This window comes from Paroedura picta, chromosome 4 (assembly GCF_049243985.1).
Source record: "Paroedura picta isolate Pp20150507F chromosome 4, Ppicta_v3.0, whole genome shotgun sequence".
Taxonomy (NCBI): Eukaryota; Metazoa; Chordata; class Lepidosauria; order Squamata; family Gekkonidae; genus Paroedura; species Paroedura picta.
The window spans coordinates 107,313,685-107,336,269 of NC_135372.1; the positions used below are offsets into that span (position 1 = coordinate 107,313,685).

The window sequence follows — 22,585 nt, forward strand, 5'->3', positions numbered from 1 at the left end:
AAATCTTGTGCTCCAGCACTTTGCTTTAGATCTGACCCGAGCTCATACAACATGGCATGCACTTTTGCAAAATCTGGCCTCCAGCTGGTAAGATTTTTTTTCCTGTTCTGGAATGTAAAGCAGTTTCCTGCACTCTCAGTTTGACACTTTAGTGTGCAAGTGGAAGGGAAGGAAGCATCTCTAGAAAGGCAAGGCAAGGTGCTGCCCATGACTACCCCATGAAGCTGGTGGTTGCAGACTGCATAACTCGCTCTAGTCTTCAACTCATGTATATTGTTGAGATCAGATATACTGAATGGGAACAGCCACTTCTGTAATGAGCCCCAAGCAAACACACTCTTAAACTGGAGTGGCCCATAATCAACCACTGGCTCCTGAGATTATTTTGAATAGTTATGGAGAATATGGCGCAAAATCTGAGCTACACATTCAGAGAGCTCTCCCCAGCTCACTGCTGGAATACATTTATTGCATGCAGAAGGTCCCAGGTTCAGTCACAAACATTTCCACCTGAGAGATCTCAAGTAGCCCCTTTACCAGAGCTTCTGAAAATCCATTGCTTGCCAAAGCAGACAGTACTAAGCAAACTGGACTGATTATCTGTTAAGGTGGCTTCATACAATCATTTGCCGACACATGGAGGGGGATTCTCTACCTTGAAGCCTAGCATAGCAAACTAATGCAGAGTGCTCAAATGAACCAGCATCCTCCACACTGAAGGTGATCGCTTCTGATTTTTATGGATGGTTATATTGTATGCTGCCATACAGTCTGGCTCTTGAACAAAGGAGGTGAGATTAGTCATGACATGTGTCAAATTCTAGGGATGTCAAAGGCAACATTTCAAACTCTCTATTTCCTTGGCCAATAGGAATATGTAGGGCTAGCCTTTGGCAGAGTCAAGGGCATTGGAGATGTGTGTTTTATTAATATGCTTATTTATGAGTATGGGGGAGCACTTAGCTAAACAGTTAAACCTGTAGGCCACTTCTGTGGTTTCCAGCCTCCAGGTAGCACCTGGAGACCTTCCACTATTACAATTGCTCCCCGGAGGACATAAATGGCAGAGGGTGACTTCTGTGGCATTATATACCACTGATGTGGATAAAAAGGAGGAGGAGAGAAGTGTGAGCTGCTTTGGTCTCCACTGTGGAGAAAGATGGAGTACAAATGAAGTAAATACTTGAAGATGGGAGGCAGAAAAAAGGTAGGTTGGTAAATGGTTGAGGTTTAGGTATGCCATAGTACTTGGCTTCTCTCCCAAAGTTTGCCCTCCCAAGCTCCATCCCCAATTCTCCAGGGATTTCTCAATCTTGATCTGACAACCCTAAGAGGAACTGATCTTGGTTGTTAGGATATCTGTTTTTATTCCAGATGTTTCCATCCCCCAATGGGAGGCTGTCAACCCCAAAATGAGAGAAGGAAGAGGGGAAAGACCCTGGGGGCTTTCAGAAATGGGAAAGAGGAGAGAGTGGAAGAGGGGAAAGTGAGATCCCTCCCTCAAGTGGGTTCCCACTTTTAAATGCCTAATAAAGGTTTGGGGCTTGATGTTAATACCATCCAATATTATTTTTACAGGCTCCCAACAGAGAGCCAATAACTCTGAGACTATTCAACGAGCTCCTCCTTAACAAAAACAAGGGGACAGAATTAATTTCATGAGCTGACTAGCAGCAGCTGAGAGTCTTAAGTCAGTGAGCCAGTGATGGGGCTCAATAAAATTCTCACCCATACTGCTTTCACCTAGGACCTGCCATCCCCTAGCTGTGCTATGGGAAAATATTCCCCCCCTGCCCCACACAGTGTAGTTAACTGCCCTTCATTGTTATGGAATCAATTAATGACCCCAACCACAGGGGCACTGTGCCCGTGTACACAACACAGATATACAATTGAAGCCGTCTGATTTCGACAGCAGCCCTCTTATTCAACGTTGCTGCGGCTGCTGGCAAAGAAACGGTAGCAACAACAGCAGGGGTGGCTGGCCAAACCCTCAGACGAATTGAGTCACCACCTTCACTGCTGACAGGACGGCGGAGAAACGCTGAAGTGACTGACCTCTTATGAAAACAGAGAGTTCATCCCTTCAAAGTTAATGAATCACAAAGGCATTTGAAAGTGGGACTTGTTTATTTACACACCGCAGCTCATGTGGAGAAAACAAGCACCCATTCTGTGCCCGCCACTAATGTGAATGAAAGATCAAATGAAGTTGAGCGAAACAGCCTGAAGCGGTTCGAAGGGCAAATGTTCTCCCCAGCAGCCCCTCTGCATAGAAGTTGGGCCAGACTCTGAGTCATGTCAGGCATCGCTGAAGGCGATTCTCTTGTCATCGTCCCAAACAAGTGAAAGTCTCGTTTGTCTACCAAAGACCTAACCTTCACTCTCCATGGACCAGAGTGCAGCCCTCCACATGTCCATGGACTACAATTCCCATGAGCGTTCGCTGGCAGGGGCCAGGGCCAGATTTACATGAAAAGAGGCCCTAGGCTATTCCACTTATGTGGCCCTTTCACCTCCCATTTTTAAGTTTGTTAATTACATGAGAGATAATAAAATACATAATTAATGTGATATATATCAATATGTTAAATGAAACATGTTGTGATTAGTACTAACCTTTATAAAAAAAGTGGAATATAGGCCCCTCTTGATCTTGAGGCCCTAGGCGGAAGCCTAGTTAGCCTATAGGAAAATCTGGCCCCGGCAGGGAGTCATGGGAATTGTAGTCCATGGACTTCTGGAAGGCTGCATTTTGACTACCCCTGCTCCAAAGGTTTCCTCTTATTTATGAGTCCAGGGAAGGCCAAGATGTGGAAAGTTTTCAAGCTCAATGGGGAGTGGGGGCGGGAGGGTTGAAGCAGTGTATTCAAGAAGCATTTTTTGTAATTATATTTTATACCTTATAATAACTGCATCACTATATTTGGCCAATATCCGTCGTCCCCCTTTGCTTTGCACAAAAAGTGTTTGTGCCTTGGGTTCACTGGCATGGCTGCTGAATGTCATGTCAAAACTGCTCTCCTCTTGCCGCTATTAGCCTTGGAAGAAAAAAAGACAGGCAAAAGACAGACAGCAGTCTCCCCCCCCCCTTTTTTTTTCAGGGCTAATAGCAGTGCAGAGGTCTGAACAGATGAAACTACAAAACAATTACATTTCATCATGTAATTTCAAGATGAATGTGATCTATGGACAGAGGTGATTTATCTTTAAAAAGGAATATTATGGAATTGCTTATTTCATACTCTACCATATCTCCTTAATGGGACAGCTTATATTGTTCTCCTGTCTTTCATTTTATCCTCACAACAACCCTTAGAGGGAGGTGACTGGCCCAAGATCACCCAGCAAACTTCCATGACAGAGTGGGGATTTGAACCTGGGTTTCCCAGACAACCACTGTACCACACTGACTCTTATTTAGCTTAATCCTCCACGCCAAAAAACATTACAATAGTCAAGGATCTCTGTCTGTCTGTTAAAGAAACAGTGCACATATGCATGGCTGTGATTCAGAATGGAGACCCCACACACACACACACATATCAATTAATCCAGGCTCTTTCATCAGCTTTATGAAGAAGACACACACAGGATTCGTGTACTGAATGGAGGAGCTGGCAAAAAATACCAGTGCTCATCGGGGGAGTTCACATAAAGCTCGGGAGAATTGCCTCTCAGTCTCCAAAGCTGAGTTGTTCATGCTCTGAAACCTCATGTTTGTGTGGCCTTACTGAGTCAATCGCTCTGTTGAAAAGCCAGATATTTCCTTATCCACCTCACATCACCTCCAATACAGACAAGTTTCATTTTTCTGAATGGAAAAACCGACCATTGGCCTAATACATGAAACTGTCTCACGTGGACTCAATGAATTACTGATGTGCCAAGATGGCATTCTTAAATCATGGCAACTGCCATTACATTTCCTGCTTTCTTATTTTGACCAAAGCAATGGATGGAGTCTTAGGTTTCTGTTGTTAGAGAATCACTAATGGAAAGGAACTTCTGCCATTGCCTTTAACCACAACAGAACATAAACTCCTTACTAACCCCCCCCCCCAAAAAAAAAACAACAACCCCACAATGGCAACAGCATAGTTGATTTGGTTGGCTTTCTAGTTTTTCTGCTTGATCAGGTTACAAAAGACTGTTCCAAGGCTGAGAAGCAACGTATGAAGAGGACGAAGAATGTTCACTACAATAAAAGTCAAAGGAAAAAAGGAACCACATGGAACTTCTATGAAAACTTCTCAGAAGACTTTGTCACACTCTCTGTACAACAGCAAGCTTGGCAGGTGAAGTTAAAAATTATAAACAGTTCATTTTTGTTCAAGGATGAAGTATAACCACACACTCTGAAGAAGTGCAGAGAAATAAGCATGGAAGAGAAACAGATTTGCCCCAGAATCAACAAAAGGTATCCTTAAAGCAAAATGACTGGTACCATTCTAGTTTCAGTTCACTGAAATGAGCAGTGTACCATATGACTTCCAAGATCAAGGAGTGAGCACAGGGAGTTTTACACACTGCTAGTTGTTTTGAAATGCCAGTTTGTGAGGGGGTAGGCAAGGAGAACTATTTTCCACATAGATATGCCCAAAGAACTCTGGGAAATGCAGTTATTTGACAATTCCAAGATTTCATCATATGAGACTCCAAAACTTCATGAAACCTACATTGAGGGTCATAAGAACAACAAAGACTTGGTAAATTGTTGAGGGCTTTCACAGCCGGAGTCAGCTGGATGTTCTGGGCAATGTGGCTGTGATCTGATCATTTGATCATCAGGCTGTCCCTGATGCTTCACCAGTAACTGTAACTGGCATCTTCAAAGGTAGGACATAGCAAGATGGGAATCTCTCCAAACCAAAGTGTGGTGTGTGTGACCAGTTGCCGAGTATTTTATTTATTTTGTGTGTGTGACATATCATATTCCTGTCTTATCTGGGAGTTTTCCAGAGGCTGGACTGGAACTAGGAAGCTCTTGCCTGGCTATCACTCTAAAAAACACCATAAGAAAAAATGGTCCCTAAAAACACCACTCAATGGTTTGTCAGATAAGACAGGCAAGACTTTGACTAATGGACTTTCCAATGAACTCTACCCAGACATGGGGGAATGTTTTCTAATGTACTTGCTAATGAACTTTATGCAGACACATGAAAGTTTCCTAGTTCCAGTCCAGCTCCTGGGAAACTCCAAGATAAGATGGGAATGTGATATGTTACACACACATATACACAAGAAGTAAATAAAATGCCCAACAGCTGTTCACACATTTCATGCTTTGGCATGGAGAGATTCCCATCTTGCCATGCTATCTCTGAAAAATCCAGGCAAAACATCAGGGTCTAAAATTACCAGACCATGACCATACAGCCTGGAAAACACAAAACAGTCAGAAACAGTTTAAAGTCTGGATGGAAGCATACAGTAAAGATATGTCTAATGTGTGTGTTAGTTTCCATAACCAGGATGAAGATCAGATGGAGAACACATCTCAGGGTCTAAATGCTCTTTGGGTTAAGCTCCACCCTTTTACTTACTCCTTTCAGTGTTATCTAAGCTTCAGATCTTCTGCGCAGTGGTGGGCAGCAGTCTACCACCTTGCATACCGGGGGATGACATAAATATGCAGTGATATAACTGCATAAAGTTATCAGGAGGATCTCAGTATAGAGCAGCAAGTTAAGGCTTATCAGCAAATGCCCAGGCTGTCTATAAATATCCACCTTTCTCCTGCCACCACCAACCCCCCCCCACCCCCGGGATTGTTTTATAAATAAGTTGTAACACAATCATACAGTTGGGTCTCAGACAAAAGAACAGAGTCCCACAAGCTTTTGCTTCCTAGCACAGTAAATTGGAGAAGTCAAACCGGATTAGAAAGAAGTGTCACTTTCTGGTTTCAGTTTCTCTCAAGCCAAACAAAGACATTATTTCACCTATGGCCATTGGACAAGGAGGAAGGAGATTCCACAAAGGGAGAAGGGAGAGGTGTCAGAAATGCCTGCTGATAGCAAGGCTTGCAATCCTGTGCAATTAAGAGAACAAAACCCAGAACCCAGCTTGGAGAACAAGTCGGCTGCACAGAAACATGGGCACCTGCTAGCACACAAAAGTCATTGAACAAGATTGTTGATGTACCAGGAGAGGAGAAAAACATCACCATGACTTTGCCTCTGACAATAGCTAGATAAGAGTTTGGCTGTGAATAGTAGTCAGGTTGTATTTTGAATGAGGCCTGGGGCATTCTACCAATGACAAAATGCTTTGAGCTGCCAAGAGCACAACCAATGAGACTTGGGTTTCTTACAGTGCATTCTTTCTCACTCCCCAACTCTCAACCTTCCAAGACTCCACCCCAAATCCCCAGGAATTTCCCAACCTGGTGCTGGCAACTCTAAGGGCAATGTTATCTCTATAGTTGGGATTCTGTTGTAATTCCAAGAGATCTCCAGGCCCCTCAGGAGGCTGGCAAACTTTGAAGGAGAGAAGGAAGCCCAAAATGGGTAGAGACTCTGGGGGCTTCCTGAGAAAGGAAGAAGGAAATAATGGGGGAGGGGAAAATAAGATGCCTCCTGCCAGCCATTGCAGGTTTCCACTTGTCACCTTTAGCATGCAGTCTCTTCACTGGCTGCTAATTTGGTTCCAGGTCCAGTTTAAGCCCTTCACAGCTTCAGGTCACATGCCCACATGCCTTTTGGTGGATGCCCTCCATCCATCAGGTGTGGTCAACTGCCCAAAATTGACTATATGGAATGGCCTTCTGGAAAAACTGAGGAAAAACCCATGTTGATTAGATATTAAAGGGATGTAAGACTGAACTCTTTAAGAGGTAAATCAAGATGGTAGCCAGTTAGTCTGCCTGTAGCAGTAAGAGCCCAAGAGCACCTTAAAGACCAACAACATTTGTGGCAGGGGAGGGGCTTTTGTGAGTCACTGCCCACTTTTTCAGATACATACTTGAAGAAGTGAGCAGTGACTTGTGAAAGTTCATACCCCGTCACAAATTTTGTTAGGGGCATTTCCCACGGCTTAAAAATAGCACAATGGTTGCTGATTGAAAACGCTACTAATTTGCCATAACGCACGACGTCGTTAACGATCTGCAACAATCCTGAAACCGACCCGCCAAAAGCGCTTCGTTGTAGCGCTTTTAGGGGAATCCAGAAAACTGGATTCACCCTCCGGATAGCGATACACTCCTGCAACCAATCTGCAACAGTAGCGCTAAAGACCTGTGCGTTACCATTGTTGCGGGTTCTTCAAAGTCCCTCCTCCCAAGCCTGTCCTCGAAACTTCCGGCGAACTGTTCGCCATTTTTTTTTTCTCCGAGCGAGCGGGGATCTACGAGGCAACGGGACAGCGACTGGCTTTCAAGCACGATCACTTTAGGAAATTCTGCCCGGACACCACAAGAGTTTTTCACAAGCACAGTGGCACACACCGTCACGTTCCCTAAATTTGGCCAAAGCTTAAAACCCCGTCTACCATCGGCCAGTCCTAGCGGAGTCAACGTACAGGGAGCATTTTAAAAAATTCTCCTCTGAGCGTGCCAACGAACATTCGCCGCTCGCAGTCTCCTGCTTAGCTTAGAGGGGTTCAATAGACATGATTCGTGGTGATATCATGAGGGGCGGCTTATGTGTAGTGGGTCTTTGTGTGGTTCCCGGTGCGTGCTTGTGCTTGGGTGCGGACAACCCCTTCCATTGGCAGCTATACCTCCGGCAAGCGGAGTCGCCGTCCCCCGTTCATTTTAAAAAACATTCCTCTGAGCGTGCCAACGAACGTACGCCAGTAACATGTCATGTTTGGTTGATTTATGCTGTGGCTGGTGAATATTATTGGGGAACTGCCGAGTACTGCCGCACTTGCTCTCGGTTGAACACCGGCATGCGTTTGTGTAATGGCGGACATTTTCCTAAAATGGCTCCCGCTGCATGTTCAAACTGCTCTTCTCTCGTGTAAACGAATCAGCGCATGCGTTAAGTCAAACAACAAGGGCGCCAATCTGGCCATTAGGAGCAGATCCTGTTCCCGCGCGAGGAGTTTTGAACGTGACATGTGACCTAATGTGGCCAATGCGCGTGTCCCCTACTGCCCTCTACCAATCAGGAGCCGGCTAGTCCCTTTGTCTTTGTGTGCGGGAAGGTATATGATCCGTTGCACCCTGCACCTTCCACCACCATTTTGCTCAGCTACCAGCGAAAGCAACATGGAATCGTCTTCTCAAGCCTCGTCCGTCCCTGCAACCGGCCGTGGCCCAACTTGGAGGGACGCGGAGATCAGGGACCTGATCGGGATTTTCTCGGAGGAGAAAATCCAGGACGCGTTCCAGTCCTCCCACAGGAATAGGGAGGTATTCGAACAAGTGGCCATTAAGATGCGCGCCCTGGGCCACAACAGGACCGGCCTTGAATGCCGGTCGAAGACCAAGACAATGAGGGCAGAGTATATGCGTGCCGTGAACCATAATAAGGGTTCCGGCAACGAGAAGATTACCTGCCCCTACTTCGAGGAGCAGCGCCAGCTGTACGGAGACGGGGAAGGATCCGGCAGGCCGAAGCGCGTCGGCCGGAGCCTTAAGGTGGTTCGGAAGCCGGCTGCCCCGGTCGAGGAACCACCCGCTGAGGAGGATCCCGGCGAGGGCACCTCGTCCAGCTTTCGCCCTCCACCCCCCGTCCAGCAACGAGCCGCGGAATCGGTAACGCTGGACCTCATCGCCATCATTCCTGGGGAGCCAGAGGAGGCTCCTGAGCAAACGCCCCTTGCCTCCGGTAAGTGATTTTATTTTTATTTTATATTTCCTTTTGAGCAAATGTGTGTTCTGACGTTTGGCCATCGTTTTCTCGTCAGTTCGTTGCAACGCATAAGATGGTAGGCTGTGGAGTGCTTGCTGTGTTTACTATTTGAAACGGTTTTAATTTTATAATTTAATTTTAATTTTTAAAAGATTTTAAAAGATGGTAGGCTGTGGAGTGCTTGCTGTGTTTACTATTTGAAACGGTTTTAATTTTATAATTTAATTTTAATTTTTAAAAGATTTTAAAAGATGGTTGGCTGTGGAGTGCTTGATGTGGTTAGTATTTGAAACGGTCATGTTTAACCAACAGCCCCAAAATATTTGCTGCATGCCTCGCCCATAGGCCTTCTGCAGTACTTTGGCTCACTACTTTGGGAGCTTGCTTTGTGGTTCATGGTGTATGCTTGCTCATTTTTCACTATTTTCTGCTCTTGTCCACAGAGACACAGTTGCCAGGGACGGGGCCCCTCGAGTCTCCAGCAGCACCTGACGTGGATAGTGATTCGGGGGCATCAACTAACATTGGTAAGTATTAGTTAAAATAGGGGGGGGGGGCTGTTTTGACTGCTTTGTGCTTTTCTGTTTGTGCAGGGCAGCAGCACTGCTAAGAGAAAGAAGAGAGTCCCTCTGCGTTGCTGGTGTAGCCTTTGAAGCTGGCTTTGCCACCCTTTGGTCCTAGATCTGTTTTTTTTCCTTTTTTTGCAGATTTCATACCCGGAACACAGGAGGAGGAACAGCCTGGGTTGCTTGGACCTCCTGCACGGCGCAGGCGGATACAGATTCAAGATGGTGAGCGTGCATGACCTGTTCCTTTCGAGCCATAGCTGCAGGACAATGTCGCTAGGCACTAACCATGTGCTCCCTTTTAATTGTTGAGAGTCCTGCTGTGAAAGTAGGCAAAAGTAAAAGCACACCATGGGCAAACAAACAATAGCCATGTGCTCGCCGGGGATTGTTTAAATTCTTGGCAGGAAAACACGGGGACAAAAAAGAACACCATGTCCACCATGGTGTGTTTTGACTTTATTGATGTCACTAACAGTTTTGTTTCTCATTTTTTGCCAACAGAGGTTCTTTCAGATGAGGAGGAGGAACCACCCCTGGCTCCAGGCAGCCCACCACCTAGAGGTGCGCTCCCAGCAGAGGAGAGGCTTACGAGGGAACGCGGCAGGCTGAGGCGCGTCTCCGTCTTGACAAGCGTGGGAGAGAGGCTCCTTGAGCACTGCTATGAGGAGTCACGGCGTGCCGCTGCCGCTGACCAAGCCATGCTCACACTCATTGCCCAGGAGGGGAGAAAATTGAGGGCAGTCCTTAGAGAGACAAACCAAATCCTACGCGAAGGCGTGGAGGAGGTGCGACTGATAAGGAGACTCATGGAGAGGGCTGTAGTGGTCATGGAAAGGGCCTACCCTCCACAAATCGCCCCCGCCCCCCCACCACCACCCCCACCACCACCCCCACCACCACCCACACCACCACCCCCACCACCACCCACACCAACACCACCACTTCCAGCACCCACCCCACCGACTCCCTCTCAGAATGCCTCCACCCAAACACGAAGGAGGACTATTCTCGGAAAGAGGAAAATAAAACCAGCAGACAAGTACTCCCCCTCCTAGTTTTGCCCACTTTTTCTATTTCATGTTATCTGTGTTTTGTTGTTTGTTGAATAAAGTTTATATTTTTGACTCTGTCTCTGTGTACCCTACTGTAGAATCTGCAAGGCCGAAAGCGGCCTCTCTAGTGATTGTCTATATTGTGGTACTGCTGTGTGGGTTGGAGGTTGGAGGGGTGTTAGTTCAAGGAGTTTTAGGAGTGTGGTGTGGGGTTAAATATGTGCGAGTTTAAGAAGTCACACTGGAGTCTTGTTATAAAATTTGCAATAACATTTTATTTTAAAAAACATTTTAACAGGGGAAAAACATTAGGGAATGAAACTTGGAGCCCCACCAGCACCACCACCCCCCACCCCCCTGGAAAACCTATTTTTTTTAACAAAACTATACATTTAACAGGGGAAAAACATTAGGGAATGAAACTTGGAGCCCCCCCCCCAACCCCTACCCCAAAACACAAACAGGAAACAAAACTCAGGTCCCACTGCTCCCCTGCCCAGCCCCTTCCATCTCCCTCACTCTCCTGCTCAACCTTCCCACGGACCCCCGGACTTTGCGGCGGAAGAGGTCCTCATCCTCCTTCTTCTTAACTGTGTGGGGAGGGAGAAAAAGTACACATTAGTGCCACACATATTTTCAAATTTCTTTAGTTTACATGCATACACTTTTAAGTGGCCTTAGCCACAGTGTGAGAAGAGTTGGGCAGTGGGGAACATAACCTACGTTCTTCCGCCTCCCTCTGTTGCCTTTGCTGCTCAATCTCCCCTTTCAGCTCTGCCACTTGAGCCTCCAGGGAAGTAACTCTGGCCTCCATCGCACGCAGCCTTGCCTCCACAGTTTCAGCTATAGAAATCAAACAAAGAATTTAATAACACTTCAAATGGGAGCATCACAGCAGGCTCCCATATGGCTCCATGGGGGTACACACACATGGGTCTCCCGCACAGGCATAAAACTCTCACCTGCAGCCTGTCCCGAGGTGGAAGGTCCCTCTTCCTCCCCCTCCTCACGCTCAGGTGCTGTTGCCAGCTTGGATGGTGATTGTGTGGCTGGGCAAAGAAAAAGACAAATCATAATTAAAAGCACACAAAACAGAGATGAAACACAGCTGGTGGACACACCACAGTTAGAGTCTAAGCGCATAACCAAAGTGGTTCTACAGTACTGGCTGGCTAAGTCTGAGGGGGTTGACAGCATCTAAATACTTTCTCGAATTTCATTGGGGACAGTAGGGGAAAGAGGCAGCTAGTCATTCCATGCATGTTTAAGGGTAAAACACAACGAGGGCAGCACTCACCCATATGCCTCCTCATGTCCAGGGGGGGCTTCCCAGCCTTCTCCCATATTTTTACCATCTGGTCGTGGAAGACCGTCCTCCCACTTGGCTGCGGGATCCCCCCCCACTGTTCCAGACTGTTTAGGAAGTCCAGCTTAAGGCGCTTGAATTTTGTCCGGACCTGCTCCCAGGTCCGGACGTAGCCCCTTTCCCTCAGCTTTGAAGCCAACACCAGGTAAGCACCCTTGGTGTGGCAGTGGGTGCTGGCCATAAGGCGGCCAACACTTTTCGATTGGAGCACAAGCTCCAGAAGTGCCTCAGCCTCGGCGCGCTGCCAGAAGGAGCCCTTCCGTGGCTTCGGCATCTTCGGAATGACGGTTAGGGAACGAACGTGCGTTGCTCCGATAGACCACCCCGTTTTTTAAATGTATCAAAGCTGCCCACCAATAAAATTATTCATTGGAACATAAGTGGATTGATCCTCCGGTTTGACAGGGGTCGCCAATACTTCCTGGCTACCCGCCTCCCCGAACTTTCCCCATTCAGCGCTTCCGTATTGTGTTTGTCAATTTCAGTTGGGAGTTAGCATTTAGGGCTGTCAAAGTGCTTTTGGACCAGAGAATCCCCGTTTTTTTGCTGGCAAAGTACACAAACCGCACAAGACAAGGTTAAACAAATAACACAAAACTTTATTCACCAACAAGAGAGTGGGAAAAACAATTAAACACGCCTCCTGTTTCTGTAGATGTGGGTGGCTATGGCGTCCCGAACCTTGCACCCCTCTGCATAGATTCTTCTTCTCCTTGCTTCAGGGATGTCTTGTGTGTCCTCAAGGACAACAGGATCAGGTTCATCCACAGGGAAGGGGATGTTATGTCCCTTGTCCTCGCATATGTTGTGCAAAATGACACACGCGATGATCAGCGGAGTCACATTGTCTATATGCACGTGTAGTCGGGACATCAGGCAACGGAACCGGGACTTCAAACGTCCAAAGGCACGCTCCACTACATTCCTTGCCCGGGAGTGAGTGAGGTTGTAGTGGCTATGCACGTCTGTCCTTGGCCGCTTGTAGGGAGTCATGAGCCAGCGTCGTATTGGGTAGGCTCCGTCCCCGAGCACCAACGGCGGCACACGCACGCCCTCAATGGTGGCGGTGGGGTTTCCTGGAACAAAGACCCCTTCGTCCATGGCTTTCCTGAGGTTGGATTCCCTGAAAACAAGGGCATCATGCCTCCTGCCACTCCACCCCACCTCGGCATCGATAAACCGGCCGGAGAAGTCCACTGTTCCTTGCAGGAGAACAGAGCAAAAGTCCTTCCTGTTCCCGTACTCTTTTATGCTTCCCCCGGGGGCACGGATAGGGATGTGGCTTCCATCGACGGCCGCAAAACAATGCGGGAATCCAAGCCTGGCAAACCCGTCCATACTCTGGAATAAGGGAAAGAAAAGAATATAAGCCATTGCATGTCAGCGTGGGGTGTATCGCGTCTTCGTTGCTGACCTGTCAAACAAGAAAAAAAATTTAAAGGGCAAAGGGGATAGAATGACACTCACCGCTCCAAGCCGGTCTCCGAGGCACACGACTTTGCTGAACAATTCCGCCTCCATGGCGAGGCAGAACTCCTTAAGGATATCGCCAACCGTAGTGACTCCGAATCCGAATTGCTGGGCTACTGTCCGGAAGTACTGAGGGGTGGCCAAGTACCACAATGCGGCAGCCACCCTTTTTTCAACTGGAACGGGGCGCCGCATGCCAGTGACTTGCCTCTCCATGCGTCCACGTAGAGCCTCCACGAGTTCAAAAAATGTCCCCCTCGACATCCTGAAGTTGGCAATCCAGTGGTCATCATCCCAGCGAGTCCACACAAAATTCTCCCACCAGTCAGAGGATCGTTCGTCCACCCAGAACTGTCTGGGGAACCGGACCTCTGCCAGTGCTTGCCAGCGTTTCTTGGCCGCCATGGTTACCCTTACAGAACGTCTTCTGCTGCTGGTCAGCGTTCCGGGCACCCGTTCTCGGTACTCCGCGATAGCAGACGTCCGACGCGACAAGGCGGTATTCATGCGCTGGAGCACCGCGAGCATGTAAGCCAGCAATTGAAAAATAAGCCTCTCCATTGCAACGTTGACCTGTGCTGCGGGCAGTAGGCTACGCAAACAAAAGAGTGAGGCCGACCGCGTGTCTGCCCAGGTGCATATAAGCAGGTAACCTGTGGGCGTGTACTGTGGGCGGGGATTAACCAATCAAACATGTCAATGCATCTGGTTCCTAGAAAACAATAGAAAACACGTTCCAAGGGCGCCAATGATCGGACGATAACGCGTTGCTACGGGGTTTCCTGGGTTTTTTAAAAAAAAAGGGGACCCCGACAAGTTCGGCTTTAGGGTCGAGGTCAAAGGTGTGCCTGCAGTTTGATTGACGGGCACGGGAGGCCAGAAGCGCTAAAAAGGGACCTCCTTTGTAGCGATAAGACGGAGAACCGGAAGCCTGTGGGTTACGAAAGTGGCGAGAAGTGAAAGTGCCAAATTCCGCAAAAACCGCAGCTGTGCGTTACGGGCACGGCTAGTTACATTTCGCTACTTGAAGTAGCGCTTTCACAAACGGCAACCAAATAGCAACTTTGAGCTCTGTGCGAAATGGCCCTTAGTCTTGAGGTGTTTTTGCTCTTCTCCATTCTTTAAGAGGTGTTTTAGTCCTCTAACATTAAACAAGCCTATTGCTCATTTACTGACTGAATTTGTAGGTGGTGGATTATTAGTACTGTATCTTTGCAGGGAAGGGGGTTGTTAGAAATTTTAGTTATTGTTTATAGTATGTATTATTTATGCTTCATGTTAAATTGTTTCTTAACCACACTGGTTCCAGGTGGGTAGCCATGTTAGTCCAAAGCAATAAAACAAATTTTGAAATCAACATAGTTGTTGTTGTTGCCAGCCATTCAGTCAGCCAGATTCTTGGGGATCCCAAGGCACAGCCATCCCCACAATCTCACACCAGAATTAAACTTTGTTGGTCTTAAAGTGACTGCTGGACTCAAATGTTGTTCTGTTACACTGGGTTCCAGTTACAAAGGGTTTGTAAATACTATAGGCTGGCAGTTAGGGAACAGTGGTTAGGAGTGTGGACTTCTAATCGTAGAATCATAGAATCATAGAGTTGGAAGGGGCCATACAGGCCATCTAGTCCAACCCCCTGCTCAATGCAGGATCAGCCCGAAGCATCCTAAAGCATCCAAGAAAAGTGTGTATCCAACCTTTGCTTGAAGACTGCCAGTGAGGGGGAGCTCACCACCTCCTTAGGCAGCCTATTCCACTGCTGAACTACTCTGACTGTGAAAAACTTTTTCCTGATATCTAGCCTATATCGTTGTACTTGACGTTTCAACCCATTACTGCGTGTCCTCTCCTCTGCAGCCAACAGAAACAGCATACTGCCCTCCTCCAAGTGACAACCTTTCAAATACTTAAAGAGGGCTATCATGTCCCCTCTCAACCTCCTTTTCTCCAGGCTGAACATTCCCGAGTCCCTCAACCTATCTTCATGGGGTTTGGTCCCTTGGCCCCAGATCATCCTCGTCGCTCTCCTCTGTACCCTTTCAATTTTATCTACGTCCTTCTTGAAGTGAGGCCTCCAGAACTGCACACAGTACTTCAGGTGTGGTCTGACCAGTGCCGTATACAATGGGACTATGACATCTTGTGATTTTGATGTGATGCCCCTGTTGATACAGCCCAAAATGGCAATTGCCTTTTTTACCGCTGCATCACACTGCCTGCTCATGTTTAGTTTACAATCCACAAGTACCCCAAGGTCTCGTTCACACACAGTGTTACCTAGAAGCGTATCCCCCATCCAGTAGGCATGCTTTTCATTTTTCTGACCCAGATGCAGAACTTTACACTTATCTTTATTAAATTGCATCTTGTTCTCATTTGCCCATTTTTCCATTGTGTTCAGATCTCGTTGAACTCTGTCTCTATCTTCCGGAGTATTTGCCAGTCCTCCCAATTTGGTGTCATCTGCAAACTTGATGGGTAGTCCCTCCACCCCCTCATCTAGATCATTAATAAATAGGTTAAAAAGTACCGGGCCGAGCACCGAGCCCTGAGGTACCCCGCTACTCACCTCTCTCCAGTCTGATGAAACACCATTGACAACACTTTGAGTGCAGTTCTCTAACCAATTCCCTATCCATATAACTATCTGAAAATCCGGATTGCAGTCCTTCAACTTATCCATCAGAACATCATGGGGAACCTTGTCAAAAGCTTTACTAAAATCCAAGTAAATGACATCAACCGAATTGCCCCGATCCAGCAAACCTGTTACTTGGTCAAAAAAGGAAACCAGGTTGGTCTGGCAGGACCTGTTGGAGACAAATCCATGCTGACTTCCTTGGATCACCAAATTGTCCTCCAGATATTTGCAGATCGCTCCCTTTAATATCTGCTCCATTATCTTCCCCACAACAGAGGTCAGACTCACTGGTCTGTAGTTTCACGGGTCATCCTTCCTCCCTTTTTTGAAGATCAGAATAACATTTGCTCTCTTCCAGTCCTCCGGGACATCTCCAGTCCTTAAAGAGGTCCCGAAGATGATGGACAAGGGCTGTGCAAGTTCTCTGGAAAGTTCTTTGAGCACTCTTGGGTGCACTTCATCCGGCCTGGGGGATTTGAACTCATCCAGTGCAGCTAAATGCCTCTCAACAACCTCTCTATCCATGTTAACCTGCCACCCAGACACTATCCTTTGGCTACGGCCATCTCTAGATGTGCCTAAACACTTTGACCTGTGGGGAAAAAACAGATGTAAAATAGGCACTAAGCCTTTCTGCTTTCTGTGCATCTTCCATTAGAGTTTGTCCATCCGCACCCAACAGTGGGCCTATTGCCTCCTTTACTTTATGTTTGCTCCTCACATAACTGAAAAATCTTTTCTTGTTACAATGGGCTTCCCTGGCCAATCTTAGCTCACTCTCAGCTTTGGCCTTTCAGATGATTGATCTACAATGCCTAGTAACCTGTAGGTACTCTTCTTTAAAGCTCTGTCCTTCCCTCCATTTCCTGAACATTTTCCTTTTCTTTCTTAGTTCCTCTTGAAGTTCTCTGTTCATCCAAATAGGCTTCTTAGAGCTCCTGCAGTGTTTTTGTCTTTCTGGGATATTGATTGAGCATGCAATAGCTCTTGTTTGAGTAGCGCCCACCCTTCACATGCTTCCTTCCCTTCCAGCATTCTCGTCCATGGTATGACACTCATCATGTCTCTGAGTTTATTAAAGTTTGCCCTACGAAAATCCAACATCCACGTCTGGCTACAAGCTTCCTTGGCTCCCCATCTCAAAAGGAATTCTATGAGGACATGGTCACTTCCCCCTAGGGTCCCCACCTCATCCACCAACTCTTGCTTGTTGGTCAGTATTAATTCCAGTATGGCTGAACCTCTTGTGGGTTTATCTACCATTTGATAAATGAAATTGTCAGCCAGGCAGGTCAGAAGGTTGCATGACTGAGGACGCTTCGCAGAGTTTGTTTCCCAGCACACATCTGGGAAATTGAAGTCACCCATGATGACAAGGTCCTGCCGTTCGGATATTTTCTCAAGCTGCTCACAAGGTGCAGCATCCACATCCTCTCGTTGGTCAGGCGGTCGGTAGCAGACACCAACCACCACACTGTTTGTTTTCCCCTTGCTTATTTTCACCCAGATGCTTTCCACTGTAGATATGCTCTCCTTCACTAGAATTTCCTAGCAGGTAAGCTCTTTCCTCACATAGTGCCACTCCTCCACCTCTTCGATCTATTCTGTTTTTTCTGAACAGTTCATATCCATCCACCATTACATTCCAGTCATGAGAATCATTCCACCAAGTTTCTGTGATGCCTACTAGATCATACCTTTCCATCAGCATGAGAAGTTCCAGCTCTTCCTTCTTATTGCCCATGCTTCTGAATCCTTTTACTTTTGTTTCCCTATGAGCTGGCCTTACCGGTTGGGCTGCCCCCGATCTTTCTCCTTCCTTACACTCCCTATGTTGATTGTCTCCTTCCCCTAGTGGCTTTAGTTTAAAGCTCTCCTGATGGATCTCCCCAGGTTCCTGCCAAACACATTCTTCCCCAGTTTCGATAAGTGCAGTCCATCAGGTGCTAGTAGGCCTTCCTCAAGAAAGCTTATCCCATGGTCCCAGAAACCAAATCTCTCCTGCCGGCACCAACTACACAGCCACTGATTCACCTCCATTATCTTCCTCTCCCGACGCATTCCTCTTCCCTTGACAGGCAAGATTGAAGAGAATACCACTTGTGCCCCCATTTGCTTGAGCTTCCTCCCCAGATCTTGATAGTCTTTTTCAATAGGAGCGATGATATTCAGGGACATGTTATTCGTTCCCACATGGACCATCACAAATGGGTAGTGATCTGTAGATTTGAGGAGTTTGGGCTGCCGTTCTGAAACGTCTTTAATTTTCACCCCTGGCAAGCAACACACCTCTCGGGTTAGGGGGTCGGGCCCAGCCACATGGCGATCCATTCCTCTTAGCAGGGAGTCTCCAATTACCAGTACTCTCCTTTTTTTTTCTTCTCAACTTCATTTCCTTCTGTCCCCGTGGCCTCTTCCCTTTGTCTTAGACTTTGTTTTGGGACCTCGTTGACCCTTGCACATCCTCTGCAAGGGCCTAAAATCTATTCTGGAGCTCCAAAGGTCCCGAGAACTGTCTTGCTCTTCGCCGTTGAGTCTTTTTTCAAACTGTTTGCAGAGGCTCCATAGTGAGGTCAATCTCCTTATCCTCTTCAGGATTGGTTGTATCCTCTTTATTCCGAGTTGCATGGATCTGGTCCTCCCCTTTCTTACTTTGGGTCAGAGTAATAATGGGTCAGAGTAATAATCTTACTTTGGGTCAGAGTAATAATCTGGCAAGCCGGGTTTGATTCCCTGCTCCCCCACATGCAACCGGCTGGGTGACCTTGGGCTCACCACAGCACTGATAAAGCTGTTCTGACCAGGCAGTGATATCAGGGCTCTCTCAGCCTCACCCACCTCACAGGTTGTCTGTTGTGGGGAGAGGAAAGGAAAGGCGACTGTAAGCCGTTTTGAGACTCCTTCTGGCAGAGAAAAGCAGCATATAAGAACCAAATATTCTTCTCCTCCTCCTCCTCCTTCTTCTAGTGATAAATCCAGAGGGGCTGGTATATTCATCTGTTGCAGTAAAAATTAAATAGAAGTCCAGTGGCATCTTAAAAACTAATACAATTTATTCCAGCAGCTCTCATTTCATTCACTCATTTATTTTCTGCCTTTCTCTGGAAAGAGCCCATAAACTGGCCAGCCCACATGAAATAAGCATAACAAAACAAGAACATCGCAGGACAGTGTTGGATTCACTAGCTGATTTGATTGAAGTCACAGGCTAAGAGCCAAAAGAGCCCTTTGGCTCCTGTCCTTTGGCTCACACCCAAGGGCTCAGCCTCTGTCCATGCCCAAGCTTCCAAAGGGATAGGAGACAGGAAGGGTGAAACGAATCGTCAGTAGAGAGGCTGCACACTGGCCAACCCTCTTCCTCCCCTGCTACTTAAAATGATGAGGAATGAAAAAGCTGCAGTATGGAGTTGCCACAAAGAGGAGGAAAGATGATCTAAAAGACATATAGTGAGCTCAGAGGAAGGTGGGAGCAAAGAGGTGAGGGGGACTAAGTGTGAACAGAAAGAAGGGGGCTCACATTTTCAGTGGATCTAGGAAAGTGAAAAGTCACCAGACAACAGCTAGAAAGACTCAGCATCAACATAACAAAAGTGTGTTTGAGTCAGGAGGGAACTGTAGAGCTCCCAAAACAGCATTTCAGCACCAATTCTGAAGTGACTTGCAGAGCCAATTAAGGGCTTCCCATGGGATGGGAGAAGGATTTGGAGAGATGGAGAAAGGGATTAGGAGACCACATTTTTCAGTGTCTACCCCCCTTCCCTCTGGGAAGCAACATGAAATTGAAGGCTATATAGTACAGGCCAGCAACTGAACACTGAAGGACTGGGTCATTACTTATTACACACATTTCTTTATTAAAACACCAACACCTCCAACCTGCTAATAGATACCAATTAAACTGGAAATGGCTCCTAGTTATATTTTTTCTTGGTGACTAGGTTAGTGTAAAAGAACTATATGGACAGGATCTTGGGGTGAACGGGCATGTTCACGATTTGGAAGGGCAGAACCATACGATGACTTGCATGCATAACACAGCTGTCGCAGATCAAAAGGTTGCCTAAATGTTGGTGTTTTTTAAAAAACCACCCATCTCTGACTCCTGTGATCATTCCAGCTGGAATTTGTGGGATAATAGACTGCTATGTGTGGGTAGAAGATAAGGAGTGACAGGAGAATTGCCTCATCCAAATACCACACAAGGTGTGTAAAGATCAAAAAAGGAAAACAACAGTCCCACACCATGATGTTGTTGTTGTTTTTCATTTGTATCAGGGCTTGACAGTTAAGATGAATGTAAAGAAACAGGACACATCCTTTGGACTGATAAATGCTTGAGAAGTTGATACTACTCTGTTCTTTCCTGTGAATTCTGCCCTAAGTGTTGCCATTTTTTCCCTACTCCTTTTCCATGTGCGGCCAGCTGAGTGACCTTGACCCAGTAACAGTTCTCTCAGTGCTCTCTCAGCCTCACCTACCGTGAGGCTGAGAGAGCACTTAGGGAACTGTTACTGGGTTAAGGTCACCTACCTATTTTTTAAAAAACCCAACATTTAGTCAACCTTTTGATCTATGACAGCTCTTTTATGTCTGCAAATCATCATGTGGTTCTGTCCTTCCAATCTAGTCCAGTCTCCTGTTTTCAGCCCATGCTAGCCAGATCCACCAGAAGCAGAGGCTTACCAGCGTGGGGCCATGATCAGAGATGTTAGACTTGCAATGGGGAGACCTGTGTTCAGATCCCTCTTGAATCATACCACTTGCAGTGACCCCAGACTACTCGTTCTCTCATAGGCTAGCCTACCTCACAGGGCTGTGAGACAAAATGGTCTTGTGCCATCCAGGGCTTCTTGGAGGATATAGACGTGAAGAACAATTCACCTTCTCCAACCCTGTCTCCAGCATCTGCTATTCAAATGTATAAGGCCTCTGATTATGGAGGTGACTTCTACTGTGTGATGCTAAACAGAGCTACACCCTTCTAAGCCTGTTGGAGAGTGTCATTCCCCTTGGGACCGTGCTGTTAGCTGTTATCGCTCTGAGGCCTGCCTAGATGCTGCTGGGTACTGCAAACTCTCTGAAAGACACAGTTTCCCTCACTCCTGGGGAGTGGCACAGAAAGGTGAGGTGTGTACCTGAGGGCCTCATCCCCACTCAACTACGAAGTGCACTTGGTAAACGTGGGACAGGGGACACAGCCCGCATTTCAGCCCTTCAGCAAGTTTGGGCGGCCCAGGAGAGACAACACGCACATCATTGGATGTGAACACTGCAGCTTCCAAAGCGTAACAATAATTTTAAAAAACGGTTCCCCATCTTTGTTGGCTCTCACCACACTCTGGGAAATTGTCCCCGTTGGCTTGTCCCGGCCCAGCGCTTGGCAGATGCCAGACCTGAGCTCCCCATCCGGGCTGGCCTAGGGGCCCTTCGCAGTCTCCCCCTTGGGTGCGCAGGGAGGGGGGAGGGACGTACCCAGCGCTGGAGACAACCCCTGAGCCGCCCATTCCCGGGCTGGCACCCAGATCCCCGGCCGGTCGCGCTGGCCCCGGGGACTGGCCCCGAGCGCAGAGGCGCTCCGCCTGCCGCCTTCCCCGCCGAGGCCCGCCTGTCTGGCTGCCGGCCGCGGCCTCGGCTCTCTTCTGGCCGCAGCAGGTGGGGCCGGGGCGGGGCCAGGTGAGCGCTCCGGCGGGCGGGCGGGCGAGGGGGCCGGGCGAGCGCACCCGCGAGGCGTCCCGACGGCCCGGCTGTGCCTCGGCTGGCCGCAGCCCTGACTCCGTGCCGGGGAGGTTTGCCCAATGAGAGCCCAAAGGAGGTGTCAGTCTGCCCAGCCTGCCCCCAAGCCCACCCCTCCGGCGTGTCATCATCCCCATCCCCCCCCTCCTCCCGCCCGCCCGCCCGCCCGCCCCGGTGCCCGTCCATGGGGCTGCCTCGCCGCCGCTCCTTCCAGAAGCCAGCGGCGCATCTCCGGAGGGAAGCAGCCTGTCTGCCGCCGCCGCCGCCGCCCGGGGCTTATGCTCGCCGGAGCTTGACGCGGCCCACGCGAGAAGGCTGGGCACGGGGGCCCCGGCGGCCGGGCCAGGTCTCCTTCTCTGGCCCGCTCGCCTCCCACGGGACGCGTGGGCCGCCCTCCTCCTCCTCCTCCTCCTCCTCCTCCTCGGCGGCGGCGTCTCGTCGTGCTCTTTTCTCGGCTCCGGGGAGAGAATTATGCTCGGCTCAGCCCGCTTGGTCAGCGCTGCTAGGAGTGCGTGGACGGCCGGGGGCGCCCGACGGGCGGCCGAGGGCATCCATGCGCCCTCCCGCCTCTGCCTGCCGCTGGTCCTGATGCTGCTGGCTGTGCCGCCCCGCGTGGACTCCTCTTGGTGGTGAGTGGGAGGCCGCCAACTGCCGCGGTGCCTCCGCAGGGCGGGCGGGCGGGGGGGGGGGGGGGAGGTGCGTCTGGGGAGAGCCTCTTTGGGCCCTCGTGCGGGGCGGGGGGGGGAGGCTAGATGCCCCTTCCGCGGTTCTCCGCAGGGCCTCCAGAGCCCTTGTCCCGGTGGGGCTTAGCCAGGGATCCTCTTTGGAAAGCAAGAAAGACAGTGTCGTCGTCCTTCCGTCTCCCACCCCCCCCCCCCGACAAGTGCGGCAGAAGAAGGGGTCTTCTGAGCGTGTGCAAAGTGCCAGGATTCCTCGCCCTCCTCTCT

At 48.6% G+C, this 22,585-nt stretch overlaps 2 protein-coding genes across 2 annotated transcripts in view; both read left to right on the forward strand.

Annotated features, from left to right (window-relative positions):
- LOC143836677 (uncharacterized) overlaps positions 1–10,500 on the forward strand; it is a 35,731-nt gene extending 25,231 nt beyond the window's left edge. Inside the window, exons 2-5 of the mRNA XM_077336224.1 lie at positions 8,693–8,783; positions 9,251–9,334; positions 9,515–9,598; positions 9,878–10,500. Of these exons, the coding sequence (XP_077192339.1) occupies positions 8,693–8,783; positions 9,251–9,334; positions 9,515–9,598; positions 9,878–10,431 (813 nt within the window). The 3' untranslated portion in view covers positions 10,432–10,500. The remainder of the gene's footprint in view (positions 1–8,692; positions 8,784–9,250; positions 9,335–9,514; positions 9,599–9,877) is intronic.
- Positions 10,501–21,720: 11,220 nt separating this feature from the next.
- Positions 21,721–22,585, forward strand: part of WNT2B (Wnt family member 2B) — a 49,904-nt gene continuing 49,039 nt past the window's right edge. Inside the window, exon 1 of the mRNA XM_077334912.1 lies at positions 21,721–22,267. Coding sequence (XP_077191027.1) covers positions 22,110–22,267 — 158 coding nt within the window. The 5' untranslated portion in view covers positions 21,721–22,109. The remainder of the gene's footprint in view (positions 22,268–22,585) is intronic.